The sequence below is a fragment of the Lepidothrix coronata genome, unplaced genomic scaffold (assembly GCF_001604755.1).
Source record: "Lepidothrix coronata isolate B3197 unplaced genomic scaffold, Lepidothrix_coronata-1.0 Scaffold1, whole genome shotgun sequence".
Taxonomy (NCBI): Eukaryota; Metazoa; Chordata; class Aves; order Passeriformes; family Pipridae; genus Lepidothrix; species Lepidothrix coronata.
Window position 1 is genome coordinate 5907237 of NW_016690181.1, and position 12908 is coordinate 5920144.

At 38.4% G+C, this 12908-nt stretch overlaps 1 protein-coding gene across 1 annotated transcript in view; it reads right to left on the reverse strand.

The window, feature by feature from the left end:
• Positions 1-83: 83 nt before the first annotated feature.
• Positions 84-12908, reverse strand: part of HSD17B12 (hydroxysteroid 17-beta dehydrogenase 12) — an 85632-nt gene continuing 72807 nt past the window's right edge. The window contains 4 exon segments of the mRNA XM_017811181.1: positions 84-1759; positions 1890-2039; positions 8468-8533; positions 12188-12269. Of these exon segments, the coding sequence (XP_017666670.1) occupies positions 1655-1759; positions 1890-2039; positions 8468-8533; positions 12188-12269 (403 nt within the window). The 3' untranslated portion in view covers positions 84-1654.

A 12908-nucleotide genomic window follows, 5' to 3' on the forward strand; every position in this document is an offset into this window, starting at 1 on the left:
CACTGTGTTATTATACACGATAAAGGACAATCAGGCATTTGAATGTACAGGCAAACATTTTAAAGAAAAAGAACAACACATTCAAGAGTCAGAGTAAGTTCCATTTTATTTGTTTTACAAAGTCAAAAACATACAGATTTTTTAGTCCAATGCTTCCACATCAGATCCAGAGCAAACCAAATCATGTGCTCTTACAGAACTAATACCACTGACTTTACCATCCCTGTTCCAAAAAATTAAGAAAACTATGGGATAGGATCTGCGTCTCAGATTTGATCAGCACCATTGCATCGGTATTCAGGTTTTTTCAATGTACAGAAATGTTAGCCCCAAATCACGTCTCAGTGCAATACATTTTACTTCAAAATCAGAGCTTGAAATTATTCTTTGAAGGATAGAAAACAACCTCCCCTTTTCAACCATAGGAAGTCACCACAGAAAACAGTGGTAGCTGCTTACAGTTTCATTTGCCTTGCAAGTTTTATACATTTTATTTTTATAAAAAGGAATGTTAGAGATCAAAATCTTTAAATAAAGACTAGGTAAATGCAGAAGACAGCAGTGCAGACTTCTCTCACGTTCTCTGATCCCTGTGTCCTGGAGTCAGGTAACTTGAGCCTCACTGGAGCACTCCATTTTAGAATAGAACCATGAAACAAATCAGTTAATTTTAACATGACTAAACTAAAAATGTTCTACATTTTGAAAAGTTTACTGGTTCTCACTTTTAAAGCTGTCTAAATATTCAGGATTCACATTTCAAAGGGCCTCACCAAAAAGACAGACTGATACATACTTCAAAAAGAATTTAACCACCGTTGCAAGGAGAGTAACTCATTTCAAGCTCTGTATTTAAAGTACCCATAATCTTTTACATAGCAACCAGCATATAACGTGTAACTTGTGACATTTATCTACATTGTGTTATCACCACCTATTACAAAGAGCAGGCACTGAACTTTTAAAAATGTTATTACAAATTGTGAAGATTACATATTACTGAAAAGGTAGAATCCATATTCAAGACCCAAGAATTTAGCTTCTTTTTGCAATGTTATTTTATGTATATATTTATAGATGAGCTATTACACTTATTTTGGTTTTTGGCCCATTTCCCTCAAGTTCATAACCAAAAAATCACACTGGACTATGTAAGCAGGGGAGCATTCATGAGCTGGCTGACAGTGCAGAATCCAAAACCTGAGCTGAGAAAGAGGTCAATACTCTGGAAATAGTGCTAGGTTACCTTTTTAGATAAATATGCTCCCTTCCCTCTCCTGCCCACCTGTGAGTACTACTCTTTTTCTGCCCTTCACCCATGAGCACAATACATAGATGTGATGACACGATATAACCAAGATGTTCCTCAACAGCACGATGTCTGATCAAGTCCATGAAAGTATTTCTTAAAGCACAGTGCAATTTTAGTTCAAAGCACTTCCCCCCTCATAATATCTATAAACAAATAAAGCCTATTTTTAAATCAATATTGAAAATCAACAGTTTTGTTTCACCTGTATCCTGAAAACAAGACTGTTTTGCATGTTAGAAAGTACACCTACTATTGAAGATGTTTAAAACATTAGGTCTACTTGATGCTGCAGGTATAGAACCTGTAGGAATCCCAGGCTTCCAAGATCAAGTTGTCTCCAACTTACTTCTGCTTCATTTTTTTCAAATAACGAGCCCGTATTTGTTTGTTTGTTTTCATGACTAAGTTAATGGCAGTAGATGTAGGTAGAAGAGAGAAGACCCATGCCTAAAAAAAAAAGAATAAAACAAAAAGGAGGGCATGAGGTCTCAGCATTTTATAGGCTGTACTAAAGACTCTTTTTCCATAATAAACACAAAGGACATTTCAGACCCTTACATTTTCCAAGGTGACTTACCATGAGTGCATGAGGTAGGCACCCATTGGTCCGGGACTGCAGGCCTACTGTGCTCAAGGCAGCTCTGACATATGTTTCAGGACTGGGCTTATCAAAGGTCGGCGTGCGGATTTTTGACATTTTTGTTGCCACATAATATGGTAGAACACTCTGCACATAGGAAAAATCATGGTAAGTAGAGCATGCTTTCAGATTAACTTACAGATCCATCAAGGAACTAAAGTAACTGGAAATCAGATAACCTGATTCTAGCTTAAGCCAGCCTTATTTTCAATTCTAAGATCATAATGGGATCACAATGTAAGATCAAAAACTTTTGTAATCAGATAACCTGCAGGTCATATTTGGACACAGTTCAGTGATCTGTTGACAGTCAGCATCCCCAGCTGAAGCCCTAGAAAAACTACTCCTGCAAGCACATGGTTGAAAAGCTGTTTGTACAATTTACCTTGCAAGTACAAAACTTCATTCCAAGTGCTTAACAGAAAATGCTCTACTGTTGCTTCTCTGTAGTAAACTCCCAGTGTTTGCGTGGGAAGGAGGCACAGAATCCAAGACAAGGATTTTATAGTAACCACTCTGCAGTTTGGTACAGAGACAAACGGGAAGGCAGGAGGAGTAAGAAGAAAAGAGAACACCAAGAGACTTGAAACACTGTGTAACTCCACAGCAGGGCTCAGAGGATGGAGGAGATTATCAGTACCAGAGTACACAAGGACGTAAGGAAGGATGAAGAAACAGAGCACAGTTAACGGGCTTCTATAGCAATGTTTGAAACCAACAGAAAAAGTGACACTGGGTCTCATAACTGCCCATAATGAAAAAGCAAGAGGAAGCAGCATGGGTACACTGTTGATGGAGGGATGTTGATAGCACAAAGGCATGTCTGTGGTAGGGCAAGATAGACCTGGGGGATCCAAAACCACATTCCACCTATCCCCAGCTCGTGCTACTTGAGAAGGAAAGGAAAATGCATATACACTTGTACAATAGGAAGCAATGTTCCTTCCTCATAGTCATGGCTTTGGCAATGCTTTCAACTTGTCCTCAATTTAGGCCTCTAAAAATGTAATCAAAAAAACCCTTATCTATAGCCACTTAGATATTAAACATACCATATCTCACAGGCTAAGAAAGGTTGGAACTTTACCAACACTTTGACAAGGACCTCCTAAGACACTGTTGGTGGCTCTACTTGTGATTCAATCCATAAGGTCACTATTGCTCATCTAGTGAGCACTATCATTCACGTACCTTTACAGCAGATACCTGAGAAGTATGCGTCCACTTCTCCAAATGAGAATACTATCCCAAGAATCAGTATATTTTGGCAAGTTGTAGTTTGTAAACTTGCTTCCCCATGTTAGTCTCTTGAAGAACAACAATCACACATGCTTGACCTCAGAAACATTTACTATCATGCTCTCAGCAGCATAGCACATGGGGGAAAGGACTCCTTCAGTTCTCATTGAGTGCTTATCCATGCCATAGCCATGCACATTTCAACAGGAATTTGACCACCACAAGCAGGAAACATTGGTATGTCTGCTCATTTCCTCACCTTAGAATGTCAAAACCATGCCCTTCTCTCTATAAATGGGACTTTTGAAAATAGACTGCGGGAGTCCACTTTTAAATGGAAAGGAAAAACATGGAGACTTAAATTTCAGAAGTGTAAGCAGTTACCATTGCCTTTCAAGTCACCAAAAGCTACAAATGCTTAGATAAGAAAACTACTCATTCTGTTACCCTAACAGCACAGATACCTCATTTCAGCTCCAGAATGTGAACCTCATCTATTTTTCAGATTACACTCCTAAACTGAATCTCTAGGTCTGGTGTTTTTAAAAAAATTAAATGCTAGGCTTCTTATTCACCACCAAATTATATTTGCAACATCCCCACACTTAGTGGCACAACAGTTATGATTTATTCTCTGTCTTCCTCTGCTCAAAACAGACTTCAAAAGTGAACTGCATTACCCAGTTAAGCCACTGGATAGCATGAAGGGGCAAACAACTGTGCATGAGGATACTTGAAAAAGCAAGCATATAGTAGCACTACCGGATTCATCCACAGATTTCAAGGCACATAGAATCACAGGATTACAGTCCAACATTTTCCTTCTCCCAAGTGCACTCCAGAAAACAGAAGGAGGGGTATTTTATTTTAGATACATTAGATTTACCCTCTTCGTATCGAGAGACCTGTTGAATCTATTTAGTTTTTCCCCCTTCTTCCTTCCCACGAGAAACTCGGACATTCGTGCACCATATCTAAAACTGGCGTAACAGAATAAAACAAAAATTCACTGCCTAAAGCGTTTCAGCATTTTGCATTCAGAGAAATATAATCCACACTACCTGGCCAAATAACTCTCTTTATTCAGGGAAAGCCTAGCCTGCACTGCAATATGATGAGTCTTGCTCACTTGAAACACTTGCTACTGCTTACAGCTCTGATGCTTATTAAAACTGACTTAGAATTAGGTTCTTGAATATCATATGGATGTAAGAAGTCAGATCTCAAGTCCTGAACTGTCACATGACAGTTAAGTCCTCCAAAGTCAGAATAGCTTGTTTACACAATTTCATCACCTATTTTACCTTATTTTTAAGATATTAAAAAGATCTGAACTCTCAGATGTTGCCAAAGAAGTTTCCTACTAGTTCCTATGTGGGGAAAAGGACAGTGGGGGACACAAAGGGGAAATGAATGAATTGCATTAACCAAAGCTGACCTGTACGGAAAGCTAAAAGGCAAAGCTAAAAAACTCTGTGGGAAGACAATGCCATTAGACATTAGTTTGGTAACAGCACACTTTTGTGAATACCTGGAAAGAGAGCTGGGCCTGTTCAGTGAGGTAAAAAGGAAGCTAGTGGTGGCCTTTTACCTGCCTAAAGTTATTTCAATGGTACTTATGAAGATAAGAACCAAACTCTTCTTGGTAGTACCAGATAGAATAACGAGCCAATTTTGGCTGCAGGCTGTCAGACTGGACACTAGGGAGAAAGCCTTTTTGCTAGGAGAGCAGTACTACACTCAAACAGGCTGTCCAGAGAGTTCACAGCATCCCTGTCCTTGAAGGTTTCCAAGATTTGGCTGGATAAAGCCATGACTAGCCCATGACCTAGCGTCAGCAGCAATCCCACTGCTAATTGTTGGGCAATTTGACTGCTGGGAGAGCAGGAGTTAAGTTAGAAAACTTTTTAGAGATCCTTTTAAATGAATATTTTAATGATTTTGTTATTTGATATTTTATGTAGTGGATACAATAAAAGAAAACAGGTAGGGAAAGTATCTACTGTTAGGCTCGTGCTATGCATAGTAACAAAGTACATAGAGAAAATGCCAGTAACTAACTGAAGTTACAAAAGGGACTAAATGAAATGTACAAAGAACCAAGCAATATTTTCAGACATAGTAAAAGAGCAAAGGTTTCAGAAAGTCTGCAGAAACCTTTCAGTGAGAGATCTTTCCCAAAAAGTCTTGGGAAAAGTCGTTGTCAACTTATTCCTCATTCCTCTTCTTTTGCCTTTTTTCTCTATGTAAACATACAGAATTTTAAACCATGCTAATACTGTGCTGCTTCTGTAAAATTAAGTAGACCTGTCAGCCAGAAGAGTATATTTTTAATCTAAAGATGGCTACATTGGAACAAAAGCACTATATTACTATCAAAACTAAGCTTCCTCAGGAGGCAATCCTCTTGAACAAGACTGATACATTTTATGTTGAAAGTAAGAAATTGCTAAAATCGCTCCAGCACGTTTTTACACTTTTCACACAGTGGTACTTTGCAAGTATTGGCATGGCAAAAGTTAACTGGTTTAAATTATGATCTCAGCTGGAAGGGCAAGTTTGGAATTAAAAGTGCTACGCTTCTGAAGGTCACAGAGATTAATTTAAAAAAAAATAATCTAAGAGGGATGCAGTCTTCCTAAGGGATTGAAGGAGATACATCAGCTAGTCTTCACAGGAAGGTACTTGTAATATTCATTAGTGGTTTATAGTGACTTAGGCTGAAACAGGAGAACCAAGGACATGGACTGCAATAAAATTAGCATAACAAATTGAAGCCATGACAGCTATTGATCATCAGAACCAGATAACTCAATGGCAATTCACTGTCTACATTTAGGGGATAAAGAACAGTACTGTCAGGAATTCAGCACCCTTAGCCAACACTGGAGTCACAAAAAGACAGCTTAGCACAACCTGTGAAGCTTTGTACAGGAAAACACAAATGTAGATACAGAATGCTACATTTAATTTTTAATTTGTTTATAATCTTAAAAATGTAAGACACCGTAAAGCCTTTTCCTGGCTTATTTATACTCAAAAGCTACAAAATCTTTTCTAGACCATATACATTCATACTGTGTTTAATGCCTTTAGCTAAGCATGAGTTACTGGGTTATTTACCTTTTCAGTTTCAATAGGTATTCCATAGTCTTAAACAAACAGTACCTGCTTCTCCTTTTTCTAGTCTCACACTGATAGAATACTATTTAGGCAAAATTTGGGGAGGAGGAGACAAACGCACACAGAAACAAGACATCTCAAAGATGTGACACTTCTTTCTCCTGCAAGCATCTGTCCCTAAGTACTCTCACACTGAGGTAGCTATGAGCAGCCTTACCTAAGAAAACACCAGAAAACAAAGGCAGAGGTTAGATACTGTACCACAAAACATGCCCCCAAAAATTCACACCATCTCTATTGCCAGTGAAGCTACGTGATGAAGGAGCCTGTGCCTCACAGTTTGTACGTAGACTTCAGCAGGAAAGAAGTCCTCCCAGAAGACTTCATATTATTGATGTAGGAAAGAGAAATACTCTATCAGTTCCTTCAGTCTCATTTTGAGATTGTGATCACAGATTGAGAGAAGGCCACATGGCAGGTAGATGAAACGGATCGGAAGAACAGCTGCCTGATAATGAAGCTAAATCTGCAAGTAACACAATTCGAAACACACTGGAGAGACAGAAATAATATAGGAGGGTAAAAGTGAAGAGAAAGCTGTAAGGAACTTGCCACGTGGTAAAGACTGATGAATTGATGGACAGCTTGAGGCTGAAGCCCTGTGAAAAGAGAAAGTAACGAGGAGACAAAAACCACTACAAATTACTCCAGCTTAATCCACTTCAAGAACTGAGAGCATACAAAACCACCCTGTGTGGTGAAACTGTACCTGTTCAGAATGCTACCGTCTTATGCACATTGGTGCACATTGGTTTAGCTAAAGGTACATCTCAGAGTGCTAGGGCACAGAATCAAGCACTCAGAGGAGAAGTCATGCTTTCAGAGCTGTACTACAACTTATAATGTTACCACTGTAAAACTAAAGTCAAGCAGTTAGAATGCTTTCAGGGTCCACCTTTGCTACCTTTCCTCCCCACTGCCAACAGATCCCAAAATAAAGAGTATTCCTTAAGATGTTTAGTATAAGGTGAAATCTAGGTTTACAAGAGGTTCCCATTAAAGGGTCAGTGACTGCATGGGAATAGCTCATCCAGCAATTGTCTTTTTTCTTAATGCAATCCATCCTCAGGAACTGGGACATTTCCTAGTAATAAGGAAATGTTTTGTTAAGTATGCTTTAAGGAAAAAAAAAATCTAGCACATCAAAAAGGTAACATAGCCTTAAGCTGGTAACAACTTCCCTATATTATTAGCCAGTACCAAAAGCTGTGCTCTCAAGAGTTCAGATGGTTTTTAGAACCACCACACAGAATAGAAGAATGACAGACATGGACATAGGCTAATCCTGTTCATAAGATCCCTAAATGAATTTTAAAAAGATATACCGTGTCTTCACAGTACAGGTAAGATCTCATACCAGTTTTATCAAACTAACTCTTGTTCTGGAGAGAACAGGTTTAATCAGCAATGAAAAGATCAGTAGTTGCGGCCAAAGCTGGAAATTTCAACGTTGGAAGCAAAAACTAAGAGTACGTGAGAAGTGATATTAAAACAAAATCCTATAAAGCTGTGAGAAACTGGTTTGGCTTGCTTTTATGCCTCATAAAAAATAAATAAAACCATGGAAGATAAACAAATGAGGGGGAGCATGAAACAAAACTCATTAGTAATATGAAAAATTAGATCAGTTCACTACACACAAAGGATATTTGATGCTTTCGTTCATTCTTCAACTATGCTTACACTTGTAGTTGATTCACTGACACTGCAGGGACTCTACTATCTGAGTCTTTTGAGCTGTTACCAATGGAATGTCTGCACAAATGCACTCCACAAGTGTATTCCAGTAGATGAAATTGCATAAAGATATATTCTACAGAGTTGCACAGTTTTATGGAACACATTATACATAAAGATTCAAATAGCACCATGAGCTAAAAACCCAAACCAAATCCACACGAAAACAAACCATTTTTTTTGTTGCTCCAAGACCCATTGTTTCCAAGTAAGAAAGCTGCTAATGGGATCAAAAGAAATGTTTATCCTTAATCTGTGTCACACAGTCACGAATAAGAGAATATGCTGATTCCTTTTTGTTACCAAGACACCAATGTTGCTGTGGTAACCACACTTACATGAAACAAACTACTCACCTGCACAATAATGCCCTTGCTCTTGTATTCTGCATGGAGGCCTTGGGAGAAGTAATCCACAAAAACCTAGAGAGAAAAGAACGGAAACATGCAGCATGCTACAAGCTAAAATGAAAACTCTAGTCTGCCGGTTTTTTTGAAGCATATTTGAATTACCCTTCAGAGTTCCTGTTTTCAAAGTGAAAAACCTCAGGTTCTCAATGAAACTTTGCATATAAGAGCAATGCCATTCGAATAGAAACCCTATGTTTATGAAGTATTTTTACAGAAGCGAGGCTCAATCTAAGCAAATTTAGAAGAAAAAAGAACTAGATTTGTTATATAAAGCCTAGGTAAAAAAAAGGAAAATAAGACTTTTATGTTCACATTGTTCATTACGTATGTCACCTCCTTATTAAGGGCCCCTGGTGGTCTAATGGTTAGGGTGCAGCACTTTCACCACTGCGACCCGGGTTCGATTCCCAGCCCCCCGGGCAGATGGAGCTTGTTAGTCCTGTAAGGCAATTCATCTAAGAGAAGGTCACTCTAAACAAACCTACGTTCTGAGACCCTCACTGCCACTGTCCAAGCTTGCTCGGCCCCGGCAGATGAACCTCAGGATTAAAGGGTGGGCTCAGTTCAGCGCACACTGGGTCTCACCTAAAAAATCCACTGCGCAGGCTCGAAGGGTTAATGACCCTTCCCAAATCTTCGCTCGCGAAGACTGGCCATACACACCTCCTTATACTTTTTCAAGAGTAATTTAAGTGGGTTTCTCTTGTGCATGGTTTTTAGAACATAGTGTTTAAACACTTGGTCTTCTGCCTTTATGCTTTTAAGAATGCCACCCTATGGTGTTCCTTCTTCCTAGTCCTCAAGTCCACCTTCACAGATTCTCTTCCAAAGAAGAAGAGAAGTTTTAGAAATTACAAGACTTCTGGAAGTTTTAGAAATTATGAGACTCAAAGTTCAAAGAAAAGTCAGAGGGCTTAAAAGGTGGGTGTTAGTATCTGCCTTAAAGATGCCCTCAAAGCTCATTCAGCCACCTCCATAACCATGCCAGGAATTATTATCCTAAGAATCCAAGGCTACTCAGAAGTTCAAACCAGTGTAGATTCCCACTTCCCAAGTTATTCTAAACCACCTTTCCACTTTTCCCTCCTGCAGTCCAGTGAGACAAAATATCAGGTTCTGCTATGGTTCTTGTTTTAATGAAATGATACAACCAACTAGGATGAATGGAGTACCTCCAACTGAACGAACTAAGCTATCTTATCCATGCTTGAAGCTAAAATAAATACTAAATAAATTGGTTCAAGTATTTAAGAAGCAGTTTCTTCAGACCAGTTTCAAAACAAACAGCAAAGCTCTAGTACTGCACCTGTTTTACAGTCTTCCTTTGGTCACCATGTCACCGGTGGTTTAACAAAAGTCCTAATTGAAATCAGCACTTGAAGTTGGCAGCGCCCAGTGTTTCTCCTATCAAGGTCATCCCACTGCACTCAGCCTACACAAGAAGCAACAGAAACACTCCCATGCCACTGGTCTATTTCTATGGACACTCTTCTGAGCATGCTCAAGATCTGAAAGAAAACTAGGTTTTGCTATGTAGCAAATAGGTCCTTTTATTCTTCATCTTCAAGTCGCACGTACAAGCTAGAAGGAAGCTCCTTAAACCAAAAAAGCTGATCTGCTGTCCAACTGTTCTTTTCTTCTCCCTTTCCCTTAAGTTTGTAATGAAATTCAGCACTCAACATGAACAAGTGTGAAAGTCTAGTCTAGAGCAACTGTTCAAGTGAGTTGGGCATCCTCTCACAACAATAAGGCATGTGCATAGATACGCAAATAGTTCAGTGCAGTCCCTGAACACAGCTGCCAGGTCAACGTGTGATAACTGCACAGAGTATACCGATAATCTACTAAAAAGAACTATATTATGTTAATAAAAGTGCTTTGATCATTCAAATTTCTAACTATTCCTCCATGACTGAAGTCTGATATTACATACTGCTCCAAATATACAGTATAAAAAGACTTTAATCTCTACTGGTTGCAAAGAGCTTGCCATAAAGAGAATGTTCATTTCATACGAGAAGAAAAAGCAACTTCCAGTATACAAATAAGCTTTGGAGTTTTTCTTCTTGAAGCATTTTTTTAAAGGTTTTCTACTTCTGATGCTCAAGTCTCCCAAAAATTGTGAACTTAAAGAATGCTCTCTAAGTAAACATTCCCTGAATAAGCAGATAAGCATTTCATTTGAGAAAATTTCTTCTCCTTGGATATCCAAATATCCAATATCAAACCCAAACACTAAAGATATGACAGGGAAGGAGGAGAAGGTATAATCATATTTCACTTCTCATTAGCATTAACACAGGTAGATAGGTAAACCTGTCAGAAAATAGCACTATGATTCCTTTAAAAGTGTCTCATTTCATTGTAAACTAGGGAATTCTCCACAGGAAGGTTAAAGAGTTGGACTGCATCTGTTCCTGCTATTTAGTCAAAGTCATTGACTTAGACCTGAAGGATACTATGCTTTAAACCCCCTCTATATAGATGAGAGGAAAAAAAAAACCTAGAAATTGCAGATACAGTCTTTCTATAGCTACATTAGGGGAGTCACTTTCATGCTTACTAATCTTGCTGTGGTAGAAGATGAGCAGTGCTGAGAATAGGCAGATTACTTGACCTGTAATTTAGCTTCTAGGTGGAGGGGAAGAAATATTTGAGATTCCCATTGAAAAAAAGACTAACCAAGGCAGCGTAAGGGATATTATCACTAAAATCAGATGCTCAATTCATTCCATAAAGCTGAAGGCATCGCCACAACAAAAGTGACCACTTGTATTAAAACAAAGAACTGTCCTCTCAGGAAACAGCTATTTCAAGAAGAAATTCTATCAGCTAAAACCACCTCAGACTTCTAAACTTAAATATCCTCTCCTTTAGTATGAATAAAATAGTGTGCATCAACTCCTTTCTGGGAGTACGAGGACGTTACTGAGAGTCTAGAAAACACGTAGGTCTGTTCTGATGTGAATGACACTACTGAAGGTTTCTTCATCCTGTCAAGGTTCTGCTTAGACTCTGAAACCCTGGGAGTATTTCAGGTAATTACCAGGGATGGCTGAAAAAGCTGTAGTGCCATATTGCTTTAACACCGGTGTAAATGTCTCTTGCATTCAGTTTTACCCCATATGCTTCAATTCCATACTGTGTACCCATACTGTCTTTACGGCATTCACTGGAAATATTTTAGGGGGATCTTTTAGAATTCCCTGTAATTACCTTTGGGGAAAAAAATAGGACCAGCTGCAAAAAAACGAAACTGTCCCAATGACACAAAGAGAAACCAGAGCAGAAAAATTTAAGATGAAATGTAGATCATAGAATCATCACAGAATTTAGGAGAAAAAAAGTCTCAAAATCAAAATAGTAATAACGTGTGTTAAACTTAGTCAGTGTTCTTTCTCAGCCTCCCACTAAGCTTGCTGCTTGGTACACTAGCATCCTTTTCCATGTAAAAATGTAATGCATGAGGAAATACATAAAATAGTCATTTCCATGCCAATAAACCCTTGCACTCAGTTTTCTCTCTTCCACTATTGGAAAAAGTCAAGGTAGAAACTCTGCACTTTTAGTTCATGAAAGCACCACTAGATGGACACCAAAACATTTATTTCTGTTATTGTTGGCCTATGTTTGACACTTGATTTTAGTGTGGAAAAGAACACTTACCTTGGTTGCAGAGTAAAGAGTCAGTAGTGGAGTTGGATACATCCCAGCAGCTGATGCAATATTCAGGATTATCCCTTTTGATCTGAAAGGAAGCAAAGATATGTTATCATGAAATAAAGGAAACATATTTGATGTTTCAGATAATTACAGCAAGCCTAAAACAAACCTTTTAGGATGCAATTCAGATTAGGATCTGTTTAAAAACCCCCAACCAAATCCTAAACTGAAATTTACTTCATGCACAGTTCTAAGTATCCAAGCGCTGGCATAAATCAAGTACAACTTCAAGGTCAATAGAGCAAGAGAATCAAAGCTATATTTATATACACACAGACACACACTGGGCTAAACTATGCAAAACCATTGAGTCAAGCTGGCACAAGTTCGAGAGGAACTTCTAAATCTTGGGATAAGGTACAGAAATGGCAACACAGGTTTGTTGTATAATTTACACTTTGATAATTCCTTTCATCTTCTAAATGTTACCTCACGATGGATCTTCAAGATAAGAAGCATCTGAACCTACTGCTCAAATACAGAAATGTTTTAATAATTATGGAAGATATTCAGTGGACACAGAAAGTAAGAGTTGTTTTACAGTTGCATTACAGTAACATTGAAGGTTATAAACAATAATATTTTGTTAAAGATACAAGAAATTAGCTACCATCTGCTCTGCAAAGCAGTTCTAAAGCATATGCAGGTAGGACAGAAAGACTCC